Source organism: Oncorhynchus keta, chromosome 33 (genome assembly GCF_023373465.1).
Source record: "Oncorhynchus keta strain PuntledgeMale-10-30-2019 chromosome 33, Oket_V2, whole genome shotgun sequence".
Classification (NCBI taxonomy): Eukaryota; Metazoa; Chordata; class Actinopteri; order Salmoniformes; family Salmonidae; genus Oncorhynchus; species Oncorhynchus keta.
This window is the reverse complement of record NC_068453.1, coordinates 9821982-9847000: the sequence shown is the minus strand read 5'-3', so window position 1 is coordinate 9847000 and position 25019 is coordinate 9821982. Positions and strand designations below refer to the sequence as shown.

General features: G+C 44.6%; 1 protein-coding gene across 1 annotated transcript; it reads left to right on the top strand.

The window, feature by feature from the left end:
• Positions 1 to 6212, top strand: LOC118366196 (uncharacterized). Its single transcript, XM_035748683.2, has 4 exons — positions 1 to 920; positions 1451 to 1503; positions 1586 to 1689; positions 2229 to 6212. The coding sequence occupies exons 1-4, from the start codon at positions 109 to 111 to the stop codon at positions 5298 to 5300; spliced, it is 4041 nt and encodes a 1346-aa protein (XP_035604576.1). The 5' UTR covers positions 1 to 108; the 3' UTR covers positions 5301 to 6212.
• Positions 6213 to 25019: the final 18807 nt, after the last annotated feature.

The following is a 25019-nucleotide window of genomic DNA, read 5'->3' as shown; positions in this document are numbered from 1 at the left end:
TGTAACTGGACCCCGTATGTCAACTCACGTCCTCTCGAGTGTCGCCACAGCCAGGGGCACTCTGGTTCTGTCCTCCCTTCCCAATGTAGACAGACAGCCAGCCCACTGATGTCTACAGACGATCCAAGGCCTCTCGGGCCCTCAAACTTCATGGAGGCTCCAGACACCAGAACCTGGGGAAGCAGGGATATTAACGAGGGGGGAGTGAGGGAGGAAGAGGAGCGAGGAAGCCGATACACACAGAAAGGCGCCACGGACGAGTCGGACGAGTCAGATGGTTCGGAGCCCGAGCCCCTGGCCGTCATCCGTAGGAAGGTGTCCTTTGCTGACGCCTTCGGTCTGGATCTGGTATACGTCAAGGAGTTTGACAGTACAGACCTGACGGGGGCAGAGGTCGTTGACCCCCCGGAGCCCGAGGTCAAAGTTAAAGAACCGGACGAGTATTTCCTATCATCTTTGTTTACCGTGCCCTCGTCTCAGGAGGAACTCGAACAGAGACTCCAGGATCAGGAGCTGGAGCTGGAGAGCATTGAGTTACTTCCTGGCACCACCGCGCTCAGGGGTATTGTCAGGGTGGTGAACCTGTGCTACAATAAATCCCTTTATATCCGGATCACTCTGGATAGCTGGAAGACCAGCTTTGATCTGCTGGCTGAGTACGTCCCGGGCTCCAGCGATGGAACGACGGACAGGTTTGCGTTTAGGCTTACCCTCGTGCCGCCCTTTGAGATGGAGGGAACCAGAGTGGAGTTCTGCCTCAGATACGAGACATCAGTGGGCACTTTTTGGGCAAACAACAGTGACATGAACTATGTGCTGTTCTGTCACAAAAAGGGAGGCAGAGATCTGATAGCAATGGAGCCTCAGCTAGAGGAAGTAAATAACTGGAGAGAGAAGAGAACCTGTCTGAAAGTCAACAGGTGAGGAGTCACCCCAGTCCTATTCTTGTTCCCTCTGCTGACAGTAAGCAATAGAAACACACTATTACTGAAGTATTAAATAACTAAGTATTAGTCACTATAGCATAGATTACAAACAAGTAGTTCTGACAGCAAATTGAGTAATATGATTAAAACATATTATTATCTCTTAGTGAAATAGGAAAATATTTGATTATTAGTGTGACACATTTATATATATATATATGGAAGAAAAAAAATATTTATATTATTCTAGATGGATCACCTGTGCATGACTGTTGGAGTTAGCTTTTTCATAGATGTCCGTTGTGCACGGCCACAGTATCAAATAGCTCCCCATGGGATCTAGTCTCAGTCCAGCTTTCCATGACGTCTGATATTGACTGGAAAATCAAATGTTTCCATTTTGTTTTTTACTTTAGGACCAAAATCTTAACAACCTCTGTGTTTTGGTTCTCGAGGAACAGTAATTCCTTGTTGTTTTGCCCCATAACATTTCATGTAATTCGGTCTGTCCTCTGTGTTGACAGTAAGATGAACAGTGCTGAGGAGAACCCCGCGGAGACCACTACAGACACTCCAGGTGTGTATATCGCACATATTATGTCTGTGAAATGTGAACGCCATGCTCGGGAATCTGAGTCTGTGAGCAATTTATTTTCCAGATTCAGCCACACACAGAGCAGAGGGGACTGGCAGGAAAAAAGTGGAAAACGCAGAGCATCTGCTCTCTATTCTGCATCATGAGGATTACCATCACAGAAATTTGGTGAGGTCAATCATTTGTACTAAAGGGCTGGTAAACATTTTGACATGTCCTGGGTGGGGTGTTTTGCAACTGCCACATACACATTTGACACAAAACAATATTTAACACATTTCTCGCCCTAAAATACATATAGTTAATACATGTTTGACCGTTATTACCAACCATGCTCTTTCTGCAGTGAGGCATGTCTGTACTTCAGCTAGTTACGCATGAGTCAGTGTAACATACTGCACAGTACGTGAGGAGACAGTGAGGCATTTTACATGATACTTGAGAGCATACCATACATTGCTTTAGTGCAGTCATGTGTGCCACTAGTAACTGCAGAGGGCAAGTATGTATAAAGAAAAATGGTATTGCAACCAAAGTACCAATCTCATTGCAATATTCTACAAATTCACACATTTGTTTTATTGCAATAAGTTCAAATATGTTTTCTATTAGTCCTTGTTAGATCAGATGTTAAAACACATTTTGTGAAGGCAACGAAGTAAGTCCAAACCTAAATATGCCCTTTTCCTTTCTTTGTTGACTGACAGGGGAGTAGTCAGAGGAGCAGACGAAGGAAGGCCTGTTCAGCACGAGTGCAGGAATACTTTTCTCGCCGAGAGCAGACGGCAAGACAGGAACACATTTCCAATGGGCTACCACATAACGAACTGGAGAAGCCACCTTCACTTCCAGACATCAGAATCAAACCCTTAGGGGACAGCGCCTCCAGTCTCCTACGATTACGCCAGAAGAAACAAACCAATGATACCCCTCAAATAATGACATACCACCAGATACCCCTACTTTCCCTGGACTGGGGCAAAGATAACGTGCGTGTGGGGACTCCAGATGAGGATGACTGGATTAGAACAAGGACCACACCTCAGCTCACATCAGACAAGTCAGAGGACAATCTGGGAGAACAAACCTCTGTTTGTGATCTGTGGGAAGCCTTTCTCAATGGCACAGACTCCAAAGATACTACCAGTGTGCCAGAGTCTGAATGGCTACAGTCGGCAACTTCAGTTTGCCCCTCAATCGAAACGGAGGATTTTGAGGCTTCCTCAAAAGTCGACAACCAACAGGTGGATGACTCGGACTCAAATACACAAAGATACACCCACTGCACGGTAGATGAATTGCCGTCGTGGGCTCACAATCATGTGATGCCTGTGGTCAGTGCCGAGGAGCCACTGTCAAGCTCGGGTGTCACCTTCCCCAGAGACGACAAAGCGTTAGTTTATAATCCTTCCCAAAGGTCAGAGGCTATCCTTGTAACAGACACTCTACAGGAATCCATTCCCTCGGGTGCCGCAAGGGTGGCCGGGGGGTCTGTTGACAGCACGGCTCAGTGCCACAAGCATGTGGAGGCGGGGGGAGGAAGAGGAGAGGAGCCTTTCACACCATACAGAGCAGAGCCGGTAACAAGCTCGGGGGAGACCGAGACAACAGATATGACAGCAATGGCGGAATCTCAGAATGCCAATGCAGTAGATAGAATCTGGCAGGGAGAAAGGCAAGACAAGACGCTTTCTTCCGACGTGGTAGCAGAGGTTAAAGGCAACGTGCACAAAGCAGCTGATGATACTGTGACATTTAGGGAGACAGTCGCAGAGAGGACAGAGGGTAAAGCAAACACACAGTGCGATGGAGTGGAGGAGGGATTCACACAGGCCTACAAAGAGGATGAGCTATTCAAGCCGAACCAATCAGAGGAAGAAGAGTTCACACAAGACCTCACAGAAGAAGCGTTGCATAGACAGAGTCCAGTAGTGGAATATGAATTCCAAATGAACCGAAGAGACAACATCTATTTAGAACTGAACCTAACAGAGTTGGAAGAATTCAGGCCGAGTCAAACATATGAAGAAGAATTCAGGCCGAGTCGAAGGTATGAAGAAGAATTCAGGCTCAATCAAACAGTAAAAAAAGAATTCAGACTGAAACAAACACACGAAGAGGAACTCAGACCAAACAAATCTGACGAAGTTGAAATCAGACCATTTAATACAGTGGAAGATGAATTTAAACCGAATCAATCAGAGGCAGAGAAATTCAGATCAAATCAAGAAGACGAAGAAGAATCTAGACCGAACCAAACATTCGATGGTGAATTCAGCTGGAACCAAACTGAGGCAGAGGAATTAAGACCAAACAAAATTGAGATGGAAGAGGAATTCTCACCAAGCCATCAAGATGAAGAAGATGACAGACCGAGCCATACAGACAAAGAATTGCGCCTGAGTCATGAAGATGAAGAGCTAGACAGAGAGAACCGGACATTTGCCGAAAAATTTAGACCGAACCAAACACCCAATGAAGTATTCAGATCAAACGAATTCGAGGAATTCAGACAGTTTGATGAAGAACAGAGAGACAGAGAGAACCTAGAAGAGGTTGAGGAATTCAGATCCAACCAAACACACGAAGAGGGATTCTGGTCGAATATAATACAAGAAGAAGATATCTATCAGAGCGTAAATGAAGAAGAGCTATACAGAGACATAGATATGGATAAAGATTCATCAACGCACAACCTAACAGAGCCCGCAGTGTTCAGGGAAAAGAACGCAGGAGACGTGGAAAAGACAGAAAATGTTGTGGCCGAAATGTCCAGACAGAGAGACACAGAACAGATAAATGAAGAAATAAGTATGGGAACTCCAGAAAAGGAAGAAGTGGAGGACTTAACGGACGAGACCGCCGACACCCGAAATGAGAGTGAGGACGTGTCAACAGAAAAGGAAGGAAAGCATGAGGTGACAATGGAAAATGTTGAAGGACCAAGACAAGATAAAAATGGAAAGTTGTCAGAAGGCTCCAAAGAACTTATTATGGAGGATGATAAAGAATGGGTGGGTAAGGAGGTAGGGTTGGGCGAAGATGAGTTGTTCAGAGAACAGAAAGGTTTGAATGAGGAAACGTTAGAAGAGGTGTTATGTTTGCAGTCGGTTGATAATTGTCCTTTAGCCGAACAAGACAACGAGAAGGAGGAGAGACTGTCAGATGTACCTGAAGTCGTTCAAAATGTCCCGAACCACCAGGCAAAACGTCTCACTAAGAAAGCGGTGACTGACATAGACTCCTGGGTAGATTCTCTAATGAAGGCATGTATAGTTCCCGATTTGACCTTCACACCGAGACAAGGCCTTAGCCAAACTACACCCAGTAGCAATGCAGAGCCCTCTATGGGCCAAGCCTATGCGTCATCTCCAAACAGAGGTACAACTGTCCTCTCTCATTCATTTTCTCTCAGCACAAGATTTAACACAGTGGTCAGTGACGGGAGTGAGTCAGGGGTCAGTCAGGGGTCAACCCAAAACCCATCGTCATTAGGGGAGGATCAGGAGACCCTCAGCAGCCGTACGAGCCCTCCACCCCCTGAGAAAGTGGAGGATGCTGCCAGCAGCATCTTGGCATGGTTGAGGATGTTCATCTCTCTCAGTAGCGTAACCAGAGCACTGGTCTATGCCCTTTTGGTAGCAGTGTTTCTCTTTACCACTCTTGTGTATAATTTCCCAGCGTGCTTTGCTCTCTACTTGTTCTCACTGTATTGGTGGTGCTGTGTGGCAGATAGGCAACGCGTGACAGGGACTGACAGAATAGATGGAGAGAGGTGAAGTGTTTGTGTGTAAAGAATTATAATATTGTGCGTGTGCGCACGTGTGTGTATGATTTGGGTAACACTTTACATGAAGTTACTCTTATACCTGTAACTACTACTGTGGCAACATTGTTGTTATTGTACATGGTACTTCAGTATTAGCTATTGCAATTATAATGTATTTGTTAATACAATGTTGTTACTGGTGTAATGACAGTGTTACTACAGAGGTATGAGAGCAACTCAATATAAAGAGTTGCCATGATTTGTTTTAGTTTGTTGCAGTGTTTTATGGGCCCAATATCAAAAGTGAAAATGTACCAAAGTTATTAAAGGAGAACGAAATCCATTATTCCAATGTAGGACAAAAGGGGATAGCTGAACCGCGTGGGGCATTGGAGATTTGAAAGTGAAGTTTCTTTATTTCTTTTTCCCATTTTTCTTTCCTCAACAATGATAACATATGAGCTTCAACAGAAAGCTTTCCAGATTTCCCCGGGTCTTATACGCTGACTAAAGATTGTCTTGCATAGTCATTGTAATTCAACCGTTTGAACTTAGACTAGCTGATATGATATGGTCGTCATATCGCACCTCTGTAATGAACTTGAAATGTATAAGTCACACATCCATGTTGGCCGCAGTTTGATTGGGCTGGAGCGTGCGTTAGACAGACGTATGAGATTACAATATCTCTGTGATCCTGGGAGATCACTTACTGCCCCCCCCCATCTGACCTATCTCTCTCAGACATGTAGCCTACAGATAGTACGGTCAAATGGACTGCACTTTTTCATCACTTAATCATTGCAAGGATTTGGAGATGAGGATGATGATGATGATGATGATGATGATGATGATGATGATGATATAATCAAGTTGTGTGATTTCTGTGACTTTGTCTTTCCATTAAAAGTCCTGTACTTGACTTTGAGAGATTACATTTTTTTATGGGATATATTTTCACCTCCTTATATGAAACATTGCAACAGTTTTCAGAAACTGCCCCAAAGTTTCACAAAAACAGTATTATTAATCATGACGTGAAGAGACAGAAAGTACACTGCTATAGCTTTTTGTAAAATGCTGGACGTGATATGTCTTCCGTTACCCAAGTCCCCAAGTGCTTGCTGTCCTCAGAGGAGCCATATAGGGCCAGTAGTGCTAATTCATGGGAGAGTTGGCAGGTGATTGTACTGTGAGTTCATCATGACTTTACTTGAGGGTTGGGTTTTGATTGCGATAATGCTCACTTGCCCACTAACACGGGATACACGGCTTTGACGAATCCTTACGCAGCCAGTGGCCGCGATCCCCTGCTCAGACATTGCATCCATGCGCCAACCAATGGTTGTGTGCCACGTCATCGACTGTGTCATCGACTGACAGATTGCTATAAAATACGTTATGATGTGGTTAGCTGATAAATACCTATCAAGGCGTTGATAGATCTGGCAGGCGTCAACAACACCTGGGCAAAAAAAAACATGTGTAGTGAAGCTGGCCTGCCTATCAGCACAGCGGATCTGACTTCGTTACGTAAGTTTATCTAAGACAATAGGACACACATTTTTTTTACTTGAGAAATACTGCATCAAACACTTTAGCTAGATGTAAGATTGCGTCCTCCTCAGCAAAAACCTCAAAAATTAATTACAGATGTATTTTTTTTCTGACTATTTTGAGGAAGTAATTCTGGCTTTGCTCCTATGGTGTCTCATGGGGGACAAACATCAATAACTGTCATATGGAACCACATCCCCAAGACTGATATCTTGTCACATGCATGATTCCAATTCCGAATTCTGAAATGCCTGTTTCTATCACATGCAGAAACAGTGCATTCAGTCGCCCTTTAAAATGCATCCAGGGCATGCACATACAATTAGGTATGCCGATTGTTGACTCAGCATTCACATCATCCCCCTTCGGGACCTCATTTAATGAACTGATAAATCACACTGACATCTTTCAGAGTTCAGAAGGAAGTTGAACAAGTATTCAATGTGCAACTACGCAAGTGTAGGTGTGTGAGAGAGAGAGAGAGAGAGAGAGAGAGAGAGAGAGAGAGAGAGAGAGAGAGAGAGAGAGAGAGAGAGAGAGAGAGAGAGAGAAAGAGGGAGAGAGTGTGAACGATAGTGTGTGTGTGCATGTGCGTGTGTGCACATATGCATACGTATGCATGTATATGTGAGAGTGTATGTGCGTATGCATTAGTGCGTGTGCACATACGTGCTTTTGAGTGTTAGATAAAGCAGTAGTTTGACTGATACTGCAGTAAGGGTAGTCACTTGATCCAGTCTGCTGCATTGTGACTGCTGACCTTTGGTGGGCTGGTGTCGATCGAGTCTAGGGCTGGCATAGTTGGAGCTGCTCGTCAGCAAACTGCTTTGAGGAATCACAGAGCTGCCTGACCCCGGCTAGTCCAACATATTCCGAATCTGGAAAGAACAGTGACACTGTTTGCAACGGGTTCACACACACTGCCTACACTCTACACACACAGCTGACTACACACACAGCTGCCTACACTCTATACACACAGCTGACTACACGATACACACACAGCTGCCTACACTCTACACACACACCTGACTACACAGCACACACAGCTGACTACACGCTACACACACAGCTAACTACACACACAGCTGACGACACATTACACACACAGCTGACTACACTCCACACACACATCTGACTACACTCTACACACACAGCTGACTACATGCTACACACACCGATGACTACACGCTACACACAGCTAACTACACACACAGCTGACTACACTCTATACACACAGCTGACTACACGCTACACACACAGCTGCCTACACTCTACACACACACCTGACTACACAGCACACACAGCTGACTACACGCTACACACACAGCTAACTACACACACAGCTGACGACACATTACACACACAGCTAACTACACTCTACACACACAGCTGACAACACTATACACACACAGCTGACTACACTCCACACACACATCTGACTACACTCTACACACACAGCTGACTACATGCTACACACACAGATGACTACACGCTACACACAGCTAACTACACACACAGCTGACTACACACTACACACACAGCTGACTACACGCACAGCTGACTATACTCTGCACACACAGCTGACTACACTCTATACACACAGCTGACTACACACTACACACAGCTGACTACACACACAGCTGGCTACAATCTACACACACAGCTGACTACACGCATGCTACTTATCCACTGGTACAGCTGACTAATTAATAGCAAAAAGGCACTGCTGATCACAAGCCACACGCCATAAACGCAGCTGACTGGGCCTCAACACACACGAGATGATGCATCTATAATCTGAGTAGTTTTATCTCAACATTACATGAACATATGAAAAACGGAGGATTGTTCAAGGAAATTTCAATGTGTCCGCCAATGATTTTGACTGGTTAGTTGTGAGTTAGTCTGTGTGATGACGTGTACTGCAGCCAACACATCGCACAGTGACGATTTTAGCATGTAAATCTTGGTGGGGCAAACAATATATTTGTTTTATGCATGCCAGCAAGACCACTACACAGCACAACACTAAACAATACATTAATTGCTCTATAACGGTGACAAATGGTGCCATATGGCATAAGGGGACGACAAGGGGACATGAGGCAATCCGTAATTTCGATTAAGACATTAATGAGCGAGCTAGGACAGACGTAGTCAGTTTAACTATTTGTTCCGCACTTTTGAAATGTACAGTGACCCGAATTCAGAACATGGGCCATTCTTACAGTATTCTCCCTGTACACCAAGTCAGAACAATAGCATAAAAAAGGGGGCATATAAGCAGACAATGAAAGCTCTTACAATATTCGATGATTGCATTTCTCTAAAACAGACTATAGGCTGAGTCCCCACCAAGTCAGAACAGTAGGCTCCGCTTATGAGGGGAAAATGAACCAAATTATTAGGGTGAGGCACATGGGCTACTAACAGCTTACTACACAACATACACTTAGTATTACTTTCTTGGCTACAGTATACATATCTCCCTGGCAATTTATATCATGTATGCAGCAGAGTACAATAGACTTTTGGACTCACCTTGTTGTGCTGTGCTCACTTGAACAGGAAGGTGGCGCGGCGATCCTTCTTGTGGGCTCTAGAAAGAGGCCCGAGTTCCCGACTTGGAATTCCGAGTTGGATGACCAATCAAAATGATTTTCCGTATTTTCCCAGCCTGAGCTGTTTTTTTCAGAGTTCCCAGTTGTCTTGAAATCACTGAAGTCTGAGATTTCCCAGTTCCGAGTTTCCAGTTGTTTTGAACGCTCAGCGTATTTTCTGCCCCTCCACCACAGAAAGCACTGAGCTCGGCTGACAAAAACCTGCATTTTGGAGCTGCCTTAATCAAGAAAGCATAAAAGAGACCATGTCTGCTTTATTAACCCAATGATAACATTGTTTACATTGTTTGTAGACTGATATGTGACAAGTATTGATGCCAAAATAACATGGAATTTATAAATATATATATTTATTTTTTAAGCTGAACAGGTGGGCCTCGAAACAGGTGGGGTCGCCAGCCCTGAATGATGGGTCGCCACTGCTTGCGCATCTAGTTTAGGCCACAAATGTACTAATTCTCTTTCAAAAACCATTCGTGCCTAAGTATGACCGGTCCATTTCTTATTTATCTGTCTGTTACTGATAGGACCTGCTGTGTAGCATCACTAGACCTACTTATATTTACAAGTTTGTCTATACATAGACAATTGATCTGTACGGTTATGTTATAGCATTCACCGGCATTCGTTTCAGTTGATACATTTCTAGCTCACTAGGCTATAACCATAGCCACGGGAAGTAGTTTGGTTGGGGCTGGGGGTGCTGCAATTGTTTTTCAGAGTTAAAAAAGGTAAGTAGAACAAAAACACACAAGAAAGAGAAATAAGGATAACATGAGAAAGTAAGTAAGCTATGTACAGAGTCAGTTCCAGGGTCAGTGCCAATACCATGCTCCAATAACATTTGCCAATGCTGAAGCAGAGAGCACAGTCTATGGCTTGGGAGGCTGGAGTCTTTAACAATGTTCCGGGCCTTCCTTTCACACCGCCTGATATAGATGTCCTGGATGGCAGGGAGCTCGGCTCCAGTGATGTAGTGGGCTGTCCGCATCACCCTCTGTAGCGCCATGCAATCGAGGGCGGTGCAGTTGCCATACCAAGCAGTGATTTAGGCAGTCAAGATGCTCTCAATGGAGCAGCTCAAGAACTTTTTCTCGATTTGAGGGACAATGCCAAATCTTTTCAACCTCCCGAGGGGGAGAGGCACTGTCGTGCCTTCTTCACGGCTGTTTGGGTATGTGTGGGATATTTGAAGTCCTTAGTGATTTGAACACTGAGGAGCTTGTGTGTTCTCGACCTCCCGTTTCCTGTAGTCCATGATCAGCTCCTTGGTCTTTCTGAAGCTGAGGGAGAGGTCGTTGTCCTGGCACCACGTTGCCAGGTCGCTGACCTCCTTCCTGTCTAATGGTCGCCGGTGATCAAGCCTACCACCGTCGTGTCATAAGAAAACTTGATGGTGTTGGAGTCGTGTGTGGCCATGCAGTTGTGGGTGAACAGGGAGTACGAGAGGGGACTGAAGCACCCTCCTCTGTAGGGGCCCCGTGTTGAGGGTCAGCGTGGCAGAGGTATTGTTGCCTACCCTCACCACCTGAGGCAGCATGTCAGGAAGTCCAGGATCCAGTTGCAGTGGGAGGTGTTCAGTTCCAGGGCCCCAAGCTTGGTGATGAGCTTGGAGGGGACTATGGTATTGAACGCTTAGCTGTAGTCAATGAACAGCATTTGCACATAGGGTATTCCTCCTAGGTGAGTGAGGGCAGTGTGGAGTGCAATTGAGATTGCATCGTCTATGGATAGGTTGAGTGGTATGCAAAATGTGGGTCTAGGGTTTTTGGGATGATGGATTTGACGTGTGCCATAACCAGCCTTTCAAAGCACTTCATGATTACAGATGTGAGGGCTACAGGGCGGCAGTCATTGTGACATGAAACCTTAGAATTCTTGGGGACAGGAATGATGGTGTTCATTTTGAGACATGTGAGTATTACAGACTGTTCTGCGCATGCTCTGAGAACGTGCCCTGTAATACTGTTCGACCACACGGCCTTACGAGTGTTGACCTGATTAAGGTTCATATGGTAAAAAGAATTTGGAACAATATAAAAAATAAAATTGGTTGTATTTACATTAAATATTACTTTGGATTTCTTATTTATTAGGTTTAACCAAAGGGGAAAAGTAAGTTGAGTGATGAAAGAAATAGCAGGTTTGGCAATAATGAAATAAAACTGTTGGCATTGAATTTTATATTTGATTTCAAAATATTTAGTATTTTTCAATTGAAAATACGTAATATTTGTAACCAGTTGAATATATATATCTTTTTTAGGTTGATCCAAAGTCATTCTTTACAGTGTATGATACAGAACCTCCTCATCTCACACGCCCCACAGCCGCAGCTATTAGATCCGGCATGTGTGAGTGAAAGAGAGTGGCCTATAATTGGACCGTAGTCTCCATCATGTGAGAGATATTTTCAGAGGTGCGTTCTTGCAAAGATTTGGCAAAGGCTTCCTATCTTGACCCCAACTGCTCTCGCCCTCTCTTGTGTCACAAATTTTACCCAAAGGTTCCTAGAGTAAATTCATGGTGTTGGGTACTCCATTCCTCTTAAATTGTTCCCCTAGAGTGAAGGTTTTATATTATATTTTTAGATCCATTTGCCATTTGCCATTTATAGGCCTACTTTAGACAGCCTTAAGTGGATTTATCGAGTTTATACTATGCAAGCATAATTATATACACTGCTCAAAAAAATTAAGGGAACACTTAAACAACACAATGTAACTCCAAGTCAATCACACTTCTGTGAAATCAAACAGTCCACTTAGGAAGCAACACTGATTGACAATACATTTCACATGCTGTTGTGCAAATGGAATAGACAACAGGTGGAAATTATAGGCATTTAGCAAGACACCACCAACAAAGGACTGGTTCTGCAGGTGGTGACCACAGACCACTTCTCAGTTCCTATGCTTCCTGGCTGATGTTTTGGTCACTTTTGAATGCTGGCGGTGCTTTCACTCTAGTGGTAGCATGAGACAGAGTCTACAACCCACACAAGTGGCTCAGGTAGTGCAGCTCATCCAGGATGGCACATCAATACAAGATGTGGCAAGAAGGTTTGCTGTGTCTGTCAGCGTAGTGTCCAGAGCATGGATGCGCTACCAGGAGACAGGTCAGTACATCAGAAGACGTGGAGGAGGCCGTAGGAGGGCAACAACCCAGCAGCAGGACCGCTACCTCCGCATTTGTGCAAGGAGGAGCAGGAGGAGCACTGCCAGAGCCCTGCAAAATTACCTCCAGCAGGCCACAAATGTGCATGTGTCTGCTCAAACGGTCAGAAACAGACTTCATGAGGGTGGTATGAGGGCCTGATGTCCACAGGTGGGGGTTGTGCTTGCAGCACAACACCATGCAGGACGTTTGGCATTTGCTAGAGAACACCAAGATTGGCAAATTCGCCACTGGCGCCCTGTGCTCTTCACAGATGAAAGCAGGTTCACACTGAGCACGTTACAGACACTCCAGAGTCTGGAGAACGTGACAGACGTCAAGTGACAGACGTGACAGAGCCGTGGAGAACGTTCTGCTGCCTGCAACATCCTCCAACATGACCGGTTTGGCGGTGGGTCAGTCATGGTGTGGGGTGGCATTTCTTTGGGGGGCCGCACAGCCCTACATGTGCTCGCCAGAGGTAGCCTGACTGCCATTATGTACCGAGATGAGATCCTCAGACCCCTTGTGAGACCATATGGTGGTGCAGTTGGCCCTGGGTTCCTCCTAATGCAAGACAACGCTCGACCTCATGTGGCTGGAGTGTGTCAGCAGTTCCTGCAAGAGGAAGGCATTGATGCTATGGATTGGCCCGCCTGTTCCCCAGACCTGAATCCAATTGAGCACATCTGGGACATCATGTCTCTTTCCATCCACCAACGCCACGTTGCACCACAGACTGTCCTGGAGTAGGCAGATGCTTTAGTCCAGGTCTTGGAGGAGATCCCTCAGGAGACCATCTGCCATCTCATCAGGAGCATGCCCAGGTGTTGTAGGGAGGTCATACAGGCAGGGGGAGGCCACACACACTACTGAGACTCATTTTGACTTGTTTTAAGGACATTACATCAAAGTTGGATCAGCCTGTAGTGTTGTTTTCCACTTTAATTTTGAGTGTGACTCCAAATCCAGACCTCCATGGGTTGATAAATTTATAATAATAATAATATATGCCATTTAGCTGACGCTTTTATCCAAAGCGACTTACAGTCATGTGTGCATACATTCTACGTATGGGTGGTCCCGGGAATCGAACCCACTACCCTGGCGTTACAAGCGCCATGCTCTACCAACTGAGCCACAGAAGGACAATTTGATTTCCTTTGATCATTTTTTTGTGATTTTGTTGTCAGCACATTCAACTATGTAAAGAAAAAAAGTATTTAATAAGAATATTTCATTCATTCAGATCTAGGATGTGTTATTTTAGTGTTCCCTTTATTTTATTGAGCAGTGTATATTTATATATATACACACACAAAAATAACTGGCTTTTGCTTGGGTTGTGGTAACACCAATTGAGTAAATTTTGTATACAAACATAATCATTTATATATAACTGTATCAATGAAAATTCTAGACGGATCACTTCTTTGTCAGTGGGCAAACGTACAAAATCAGCAGGGGATAAGATACGTTTTTCCCTCACTGTATATATATATATACAAAAAATACTAAATTAGTGGTATCTGCTTACAATTATTTATTTTCTTGCCTGGCATATGTCTAAATTACCACAACGCAAGCAAAAGCCATAATCATCCAAGTAAAAGTGCAATTCACCATTAACGCCAGCTGGTGGCAATGCAGCACATGCTTTTCATCACCGCTAAAGTCACAAAGTCACAAAGAAACCTTCCGAAAAGCAAATGTAGATTTTATAATGTGAGCATAACACAATAAACATCATCTGAACTGAAAACATTGACAGAAATAATCATTAGGCTCATTTAAAGACATAAAGACCTATTTGAACTGTAATATAATATAACTATCCGGGTTGTTGTTAGGTACATTTGAAGTCGGAAGTTAACATACACTTAGGTTGGAGTCATTAAAACTTCTTTTTCAACCACTCCACAAATTTCTTGTTAACAAACTATAGTTTTGGCAAGTCGCTTAAGATATCTACTTTGTGCGTGACACAAGTAATATTTCCAACAATTGTTTACAGACATATTATTTAACGTCTACTTCATTGTATCACAATTTCAGTGGATCAGAAGTTTACATACATTAAGTTGACTGTGCCTTTAAACAGCTTGGAAAATTCCCGAAATTGATGTTATGGCTTAGAAGCTTCTGATAGGCTAATTGAAATCATTTGAGTCAATTGGAGGTGTACCTGTGGATGTATTTCAAGGCGTACCTTCAAACTCAGTGCCTCTTTGCTTGACATCATGGGAAAATCAAAAGAAATCAGACAAGACCTCGGAAAAAATTGTAGACCTCCACAAGTCTGGTTCATCCTTGGGAACAATTTCCAAACGCCTGAAGGTACCAAACTCATCTGTACAAACAATAGTATGCAAGTATAAACACCATGGGACCACGCAGTCGTCATAACGGCCAGGAAGGAGACGTGTTTTGTCTCCTACAGATGAACGTACTTTGGTGCGAAAAGTGCAAATCAATCCCTGAACCACAGCAAAGGACCTTGTGAAGATGGTGGAGGAAACAGGTACGAAAGTATCTATATCCACAGTAAAAAGAGTCCTATGTCGACATAATCTGAAAGGCCGCTCAGCAAGAAAGAAGCCACTGCTCCAAAACTGCCATAAAAATGCCAGACTACGGTTTGCACATGGGGACAAAGATCATATTTTTTTGAGAAATGTCCTCTGGTCTGATAAAAAAAATGGAACTGTTTGGCCATAATGACCATCGTTATGTTTGGAGGAAAAAGGGGGAGGCTTGCAAGCCGAAGAACACCATCCCAACCGTGAAGCACGGGGTGGCAGCATCATGTTGTGGGGGTGCTTTGCTGCAGGAAGAACTGATGCACTTCACAAAATAGATGGCTTCATGAGGATGGAAAATTATGTTGATATATTGAAACAACATCTCAAGACATCAGTCAGGAAGTTAAAGCTTGGTCACAAATGGGTCTTCCAAATGGACAATGACCCCAAGCATACTTCCAAAGTTGTGGCAAAATGGCTTAAGGACAACAAAGTCAATGTATTGGAGTGGCCATCACAAAGCCCTGACCTCAATCCTATGGAAAATGTGTGGGCAGAACTGAAAAGCATGTGCGAGCAAGGAGGCCTATAAACCTGACTCAGTTACCCCAGCTCTGTCAGGATGAATTGGCCAAAATTCACCCAACTTATTGTGGGAAGCTTGTGGAAGGCAAGCTGAAACTTTTGGCCCAAGTTAAACAATTTAAAGGCAATGCTACCAATGCTACCATACTATTCGAGTGTATGTAAACTTCTGACCCAGGAATGTGGGAATGAGGAGAATGTGATGAAAAAAATAAAAGCTGAAATAAATCATTCTCTCTAATATTATTCTGACATTTCACAATCTTAAAATAAAGTGGTGATCCTATCTGACATAAGACATAGATTTTTTCTTATGATTAAATGTCAGGAATTGTGAAAAACTGAGTTTAAATGTACTTGGCTAAGGTGTATGTAAACTTCCGACTTCAACTGTGCATGTGAGACGAGGCTGCATAAGAGACAGAAAGACAGGGGCTTGTTTGTCAAGCTCTCTAGGCAGACCGATGATCTCCTGACAGACTGTGGACCTGGCTGGCCCACACACCTCTCTCTCTCTCACTATATCTCCCCTCTCTCCTTCTACAGTACCTTTCTCCATCTCTCTCTCTCTCCCCCCTCCCCAATCTCTCTCCCTTTCTGCCTCCCTACCTTTCTCTCGCCCTTCCCATCCCCCCTCCCCCCTTTCTCTCCCTCTCTCTCGCGCTCACTTTGTCCCCCTTGACTCGACACTGCACAGGATTTGGCTCATATCCTCAGAATCCACACCAAGGAGGCGTACATCAGAGAAACAGCAAGGGCGACTGGTTTTGTTTTTGCCACTTGGCATTTAATACTGTATGCGTGGGTAGGCCCATCCATCTCATTGCTTTCACTGATAATTAGCCTATACCAACACTGTGCGAGATGATTTGTCTAAAAATATGCTGGTGGAAAAAGAGCATGGGATCAGTCCGGGCTTTGTGATGGCCACTCCAATACATTGACTTTGTTGTCCTGAAGCCATTCTGCCACGACTTTGGAAGTATGCTTGGGGTCATTGTCCATTTTGGAAGACCCATTTGTGACCAAGCTTTAACTTGTCTTTAAATTAAGATGTTGCTTCAATATATCCACATCATTTTCCAATCCTCATGATGTCATCTATTTTGTGAAGTGCACCAGTCCCTCCTGCAGCAAAGCACCCCCGCAACATGATGCCCCCGCCCCCCCCGTGCGCTTCACAGTTGGGATGGTGTTCTTAGGCTTCTAAGCCTCCCTCTTTTCCCTCCAAACATAACGATGGTCATTATGGCCAAACAGTTCTATTTTTGTTTCATCAGACCAGAAGACATTTCTCCAAAAAGTATGATCTTTGTCCCCATGTGTAGTTGCAAACCGTAGTCTGGCATTTTTATGGCGGTTTTGGGGCAGTGGCTTCTTCCTTGTTGAGCGGCCTTTCAGGTGATGTCGATATAGGACACATTTTTACTGTGGGTATAGATACTTTTGTACCTGTTTCCTCCAGCATCTTCACAAGGTCCTTTGCTGTTGTTCTGGGATTGATTTGCACTTTTCGCACCAAAGTACGTTCATCTGTAAGAGACAGAACGCGTCTCCTTCCTGAGCGGTATGACGGCTGCATGGTCCCATGGTGTTTTAACTTGCGTACTATTGTTTGTACAGATGAACGTGGTACCTTCAGGCGCTTGGAAAATGCTCCCAAGGATGAACCAGACTTGTGGAGGTCTATAGCCTGTTTTCTGAGGTCTTGGCAGATTTATTTTGATTTCTCCATGATGCCAAGCAAAGAGGCACTGAGTTTGAAGGTAGGCCTTGAAAGACATACACAGGTACACCTCAAATTGACTCAAATTATGTAAATTAGCCTATCAGAAGCTTCTAACGCTATGACATAATTTTCTGGAATTTTCCAAGCTGTTTAAAGGCACAGTCAACGTAATGTATGTAAACTTCTGATCCACTGAAATTGCGATACAGTGAAGTAGAGGTGAAATAATCTGTCTGTAAACAATTGTTGTAAAAATTACTTGTGTCATGCACAAAGTAGATATCCTAACCGACTTGCCAAAACTATAGTTTGTTAAACAAGAAATTTGTGGAGTGGTTGAAAAACGAGTTTTCATGATTCCAACCTAAGCGTAAGTGTCAACTTCCTACTTCAACTCCCAACATGTACAGTTGGGAGAACAAGTATTTGACACACTGCCGATTTTGCAGGTTTTCCTACTTACAAAGTATGTAGAGGTCTGTAATTTTTTATCATAGGTACACTTCAACTGTGAGAGATGGAATCTAAAACAAAAATCCAGAAAATCACATTGTATGATTTTTAAGTAATTAATTAGCATTTTATTGCATGACATAAGTATTTGATACATCAGAAAAGCAGAACCTAATATTTGGTAAAGAAACCTTTGCAATTACAGAGATCATGTGTTTCCTGTAGTTCTTGACCAGGTTTGCACACACTGCAGCAGGGATTTTGGCCCACTCCTCCATACAGACCTTCTCCAGATCCTTCAGGTTTTGGGGCTGTCACTGGGCAATACGGACTTTCAGCTCCGTCCAAAGATTTTCTATTGAGTTCAGGTCTGGAGAATGGCTAGGCCACTCCAGGACCTTAAGATGCTTCTTACGGAGCCACTCCTTAGTTGCCCTGGCTGTGTGTTTCAGGTCGTTGTCATGCTGGAAGACCCAGCCACGTCCCATCTTCAATGCTCTTACTGAGGGAAGGAGGTTGTTGGCCAAGATCTCACGATACATGGCCCCATCCATCCTCCCCTCAATATGGTGCAGTCGTCCTGTCCCCTTTGCAGAAAAGCATCCCCAAAGAATTATGTTTCCACCTCCATGCTTCACGGTTGGGATGATGTTCTTGGGGTTGTACTCATCCTTCTTCTTCCTCCAAACACGGCGAGTGGAGTTTAGACCAAAAAGCTCTAATTTTGTCTCATCAGACCACATTACCTTCTCCCATTCCTCCTCTGGATCATCCAGATGGTCATTGGCAAACTTCAGACGGGCCTGGACATGCGCTGGCTTGAGCAGGGAGACCTTGCGTGCGCTGCAGGATTTTAATCCATGACGGCGTAGTGTGTTACTAATGGTTTTCTTTGAGACTGTGGTCCCAGCTTTCTTCAGGTCATTTACCAGGTCCTGCCGTGTAGTTCTGGGCTGATCCCTCACCTTCCTCATGATCATTGATGCCCCACAAGGTGAGATCTTGCATGGAGCCCCAGACCGAGGGTGGTTGACAGTCATCTTGAACTTCTTCCATTTTCTAATAATTGCGCCAAGGAGCTGTTGCCTTCTCACAAAGCTGCTTGCCTATTGTCCTGTAGCCCATCCCAGCCTTGTGCAGGTCTACAATTTTATCCCTGATGTCCTTACACAGCTCTCTGGTCTTGGCCATTGTGGAGAGGTTGGAGTCTGTTTGATTGAGTGTGTGGACATGTGTCTTTTATACAGGTAACGAGTTCAAACAGGTGCTTTTTAATGCAAATTAATTACTTAAAAATCATACAATGTGATTTTCTGATTTTTTGTTTTAGATTCCGTCTCTCACAGTTGAAGTGTACCTATGATAAAAAAATGACAGACCTCTACATGCTCTGTAAGTAGGAAAACCTGCAGAATCGGTACTGTTTCAAATACTTGTTCTCCCCACTGTATATAGGGACAGTTCCAATTCCATATTTACAATGTGTAGGGATACTGGAGTGATAGAGGTAGATACAGAGCATTTGGAAAGTATTCAGACCCCTTCCCCTTTTCCACATTTTGTTATGTTACAGCCTTGTTCTAAAATTGATCAAACATTTTTTTCCCTCATCAATGTACACACAATACCCCATAATGACAAAGTGAAAACAGGTTTTTAGACATTTTTGCAAGTTTGGAACCACCCGGACAAACTGAGCAATCGGGGGAGAAGGGCCTTTGTCAGGGAGATAACCAAGAATCCAATGGTCACTCTCACAGAGCTCCAGAGTTCCTCTGTGGAGATGGGAGAACCTTCCAGAAGGACAACCATCTCTGCAGCACTCCACCAATCAGGCCTTTATGGTAGAGTGGCCAGACGGAAGCCACTCCTCAGTAAAACGCAAAAGACAGATTACTTGGAGTTTGCCAAAAGGTCTCTGGTCTGATGAAACCAAAAGTTAACTCTTTGGCCTGAATGCCAAGTGTCACGTCTGCAGGAAACCTGGCACCCTCCCTACGGTGAAGCACGGTGGTGGCAGCATCATGCTGTGGGGATATTTTTCAGCAGCAGGGACTGAGAGACTCAGGATTGAGGGAAAGATTAACAGATCAACGTACAGAGAGATCCTTGATGAAAACCTGTTCCAGAGCATTCAGTATCTTGGACTTGGGCAAAGGTTCACCTTCCAACATGACAATGACCCTAAGCACACAGCCCAGACAATGCAGGAGTGGCTTTGGGACAAGTCTCTGAATGTCCTTGAGTGGCCTAGCCAGAGCCTGGACTTCTCTGGAGAGACCTGAAAGTAGCTGTGCAGCGACGCTCCCCATCCAACCTGACAGAGCTTGAGAGGTTCTGCAGAGAAGAATAGGTGAAACTCCCCAAATACAGGTGTGCCAAGCTTGTAGCGTCATACCCAAGAAGACTCGAGGCTGTAATCACTACCAAAGGTGCTTCAACAAAGTACTGAGTAAAGGGTTTGAATACTTATGGAAATATGATATTTAAGTTTTTTTATTTTAATAAATTTGCTAAAATTTCTAAAATCTTGCTTTTGCTTTATCCTTAATGGGGTTACTGTGTCTTGATTGATGAGGGGGGAAAAATATTTCATCAATTTTAGAATAATGCTCTAACGTAACAAAATATGGAAAAAGTCAAGTGGTCTGAATACTTTCCGAATGTACTGTATGTATAGGGTTAAGGTGACTAGACATCAGCATGTGTGATAAACAGCAGCTTAAATGAAGATTGTATGTGAGTGACTTTGTGTGAGTGGATAAATGTGTGCGCATGTTATGTGTGTGTTGGAGTGTCAGTGTGTGTGTGAGTGTGTAGAGTCCTGTGAGTGTGCATAGAGAGTGTAAATACAAGAGTCAACTCAAATAGTCAGTTTAGCCATTTTGTTAGCCACTTAGCAGTCTTATGGCTGTTCAGAAGCCTGTTAGTGTCAGACTTGATGCACCTGTACCACTTGCTGTGCAGAAGCAGAGAGAACAGTCTATAACTTGGGTGGCTAGAGTGTTTTACGATTTCCTGAGCCTGTGCGGTTGTGGACCATTTTAAGTCCTAAGTGATTTGGACCCCAAGGAACATGAAGCTCTTGACCCGCTCCACTGCAGCCCCATTAATGTGTGTGTGGGGGGGGGGGCTCGCGCCCCCGTTTCAGCTCCTTGGCCTTACTGGCGGTAAGGGGTAGCTTGTTGTCCCGGCACCACACTATAACGTCATTGACCTCCTTCCTGTAGGCTGTCTCATCGTCGCCGGTGATCAGGCCTACCACCGTCGTGTTGTCAGCAAACTTGATGATGGTGTTGGAGTCGTGTGGTCCTAGTGGATCTCTGATTAATCTAGGGCCTGGGTGATCTATGGTGGCTCTGTGGCTGTCACAGTGGACTTGATGACAAAGGGACAGGCAGGATAGCCAGGGCCGTACAGCCAGGGCCGTACAGGGGTTTTGGCCTGGCCAGGGCAAATGTCCCGCAGGACAATATCCTCAGAAATGGCAAAGTCTCCTTGCATTAGGAGCCCTGGTTGAGTGGTGGCTCACAAAAACAACTCATCATGATTCACTCAGTTGCTGGAGCCACTGCTGCCATCGAGAACCTGGGGGGACCTCAGCTCAAACCTTTCCTCTCCTGCCTTCCTCCCCCCACCCTGCTTCCTCGAAGTTCACCCAAAAGGCTGCTCGCCTACAAACACACCTCCTTTCCCCCTCATCCTCCACCTCCTCCCCTCATCCCTCTGTCTCCTTCTTATACCTTATTGACGTGATGTGAAACAAACACACGTGACACCACTAAAAATGACAAAAACAACATTGTCTTAATGTGATGCCTGCTGAAGATAAATGCAAAGCAGCTTGAAGCATCATGATGAATGCTACAGTCTAATACCCCGCTGTTCAGGCATACATATATACATCATATTCTGGAGTATATGCAAATTGCCATCATACAAACTGAGGCAGCAGACTTTGTGAAAATTTATATTTGTGTCATTCTCAAAACTTTTGGCCACCATACATACATACATACATACATACATACATACATACATACATACATACATACATACATATGACTTTGTGAAAATTTATATTTGTGTCATTCTCAAAACTTTTACATTGATGCTGTTGACGACTGGTTGCTGTGGAAAAGGAGGAAGGTCAAGGGGGTACATACATACAAATACGTTTCAATACATACATACATGCTCTGCAAGAGCTGTGGCTTTCGTGGAGGGTTGGGTAACAATGCTTGACTGTTGTCGTTGTGTGCATACATACACATACATACAATACATTAATCACTGCATTGTTGGGTTTAGAGCTTGCAACAAAGGCTCTTAACTGTAACTTGCGCAGGTGACATCAGAACTTGAAACGTGAAAAACCTGCCGACTCAGTCGACCACAATCTAAGAGAAAGGCAGGGGTCATGTTTACCGGTGGTTACTAAAGATTAACGTATGGTTACTGTAAGAAGAGGGTGTTATGTTGAGGATGACTCTAAGCCCATAACAGTGTGTAGATAAACCAGAAGCTCCATAGAAGCCGGATTGACCTAAATGACAGAGTAACATGTAACTGTGAGAGCACTGGGGTGGCAGTAATGGCTGTTGTCCTACACTTCTTCATAGACGGATGATGCTCTGATGTTGGCATGGCATTCAGGTGACAGAAGGGTTCAGTCACAGGGACTTTGCTCCTTTATGCCCTGAGCCAGATATGAGGCTGGCTTTAAAACAGATTTGTATGTAAATATGTTAATAGCTTTTGTTAATCCCTTTGTGAAATGAAAACAGTATTATTTCAATGATGTTGATTAATTCATTTTAATATTTGTTTTTTCAGGATAAAAGTAGAATAGACACAACATTAACCACAATAATATAAAGCCTTTTAAAATACATTTTCAAAGGACACATTTAGTATGCAATATTGGGCACAATGTACAGCACAGTAGGATTGTGAGATTGAGACCCTTGGACAGAAAGGGTGATTTCTGGGTGATTCATCAAAAGTTCAGAGATGAAGTGAAACTGTGTAAGCGTGTGTGTGTGTGTGTGTGTGTGTGTGTGTTGGAGTGTGTGTGTGTACGTGTGTGTGCATGTAGATATGGGTCTCTGTGTGTGTGCGTGTGCGCTTGTGCGTGTGTGTGTGTGTGCGGTGCTAGATCAAGCCTCAGGCAAGCCCTGCCTGCCTGTGTGTGAGTGTGTCCTGTGGGGGTGGTGAAGTTCACACAGAGCGAAGACCCATATTGAGACACAACACAATACTGACCGCTTCACCTGAATAGATTTCATTTGGGATGCAGCGCTGTGTCTCTCTCTCCTAAAGGGGAAGGTCCTTAGCAGCAGCACACCACCTCCAACCCCTCACTCACTACTTGGCATAAATCCTTCTGGGTCAGGGATAGCTGGGGCTGTCGTGCCCCCCCCCCCTCTCATCTCGCCCCCTCACTACTAGGCCCAGAGCAGGAGATGACAGAGGGAGGAAGTAAAGAGGGAGGGAGGGATGGAGGAAGAGAAGAAATAGAAGGAAAGATGGAGTGAGGGATAGAGCGAGGGATAGAGTGAGGGATGGAGTGAGGGATAGAGTGAGGGATAGGAGGGAAAGACTGTTGACTCCCCTGCCTGGCGACTAGGAGGTGACCCTGGATCTGATCGATTTTCTGTGGAACAGCTACACAACCCTAAATCACCTGTGTCGCATCCACACAGTGTTTCAGTGCTCAGAGCAGGTGCCACCCAATAATGCTTTGTTATCGCTGCCTCACAAAACACAGCCCCTGTCATGAAATCCATCTTCCTGCTCCTTCTTTTAACCCCCAAACACAATCCCCAGGACCTGAGTGACTGAAACGTGACTGTAAATTACGCCACAATTTAAAACTCCTAAACAGAGAGAGAGAGAGAGAGAGAGAGAGAGAGAGAGAGAGAGAGAGAGAGAGAGAGAGAGAGAGAGAGAGAGAGAGAGAGAGAGAGAGAGAGAGTGTGGTTGATGGCTATGTTGTGCTAAGCGGTGCTTCATCAGTTCTCATCAGCCTGTCAGGTAGTCAGTGTGGCAGTGCTGGGGCCCAGGCCCCCTGTGTGGTGGGCCCTGTCAGTGAGAGGGGCCCTGGTGGGCCTGATTAATGCTCTCTCCACAGTGCTCCCAATGGGAAACCACTTTCAGCACACACTCCGTCTCCAACCAACACACGCTGCACAGCTCTGGCTCTGCATGCCATCACTCTGTGACAGGCAGAAACACGCTGACATTGTGCCTGGACTGGGGATGGTGTGGTTATTGGCCAAGACAGGTAATGTCATGACAATATAAGAGTTTTGTGTGTGTGTGTGTGTGTGTGTGTGTGTGTGTGTGTGTGTGTGTGTGTGTGTGTGTGTGTGTGTGTGTGTGTGTGTGTGTGTGTGTGTGTGTGTGTGTGTGTGTGTGTGTGTGTGTGTGTGTGTGTGCTTGTATGTCTGGTGAGTACAGCTCGTGAATTATGTTTTTATTTAAACATGAGCATGTCTTTATTACGCAAGAAACACACACTTAGAAACAGACAAGCACACACATAGCATCATGGGCTCTGGAGGCTGGACGGTAATGAGCCCAGACACACTACGTGAGATATTATATTCCTTCTTTTGTTTAATGCCCCAAACATCTGTGTTGTCACGCAACATCAGCCGATGAGAGCTCAAGCAGCAAGGCTGTCAGGGCCTGTTGGTCTGGTTGTTCTGTATGTGTGTATGTGTTCTTGTCCTTTTTATGTGTGTGCACGCTCCTCAGCTCATCCCAGACAGGCTGCCCAGAAAGAGAGAGACATTGGGAAGACCCATGATTAACTTGGAGGAGACGTGGGCGGAGTGTGAATATGTTACTGGCATGTTGCACTGCGTCGTGAGAGAGACAGAGAGATAAAAGGGTGGATGGAGAGAGAGAGAGAGAGAGAGAGAGAGAGAGAGAGAGAGATGCTTGAGGGAAATAGTGACATGGGGACAATTTAGATTTACCAGACCGAAATGAAGAAGTCGGGTAAGGATCTGGAAGGCAGAAAAAATAGCTGTGAAGTGAAATGCATAGTCAGAAGAGAAAGTAGAGATGGCTCTGGGTTACTAAAACGCACAGTG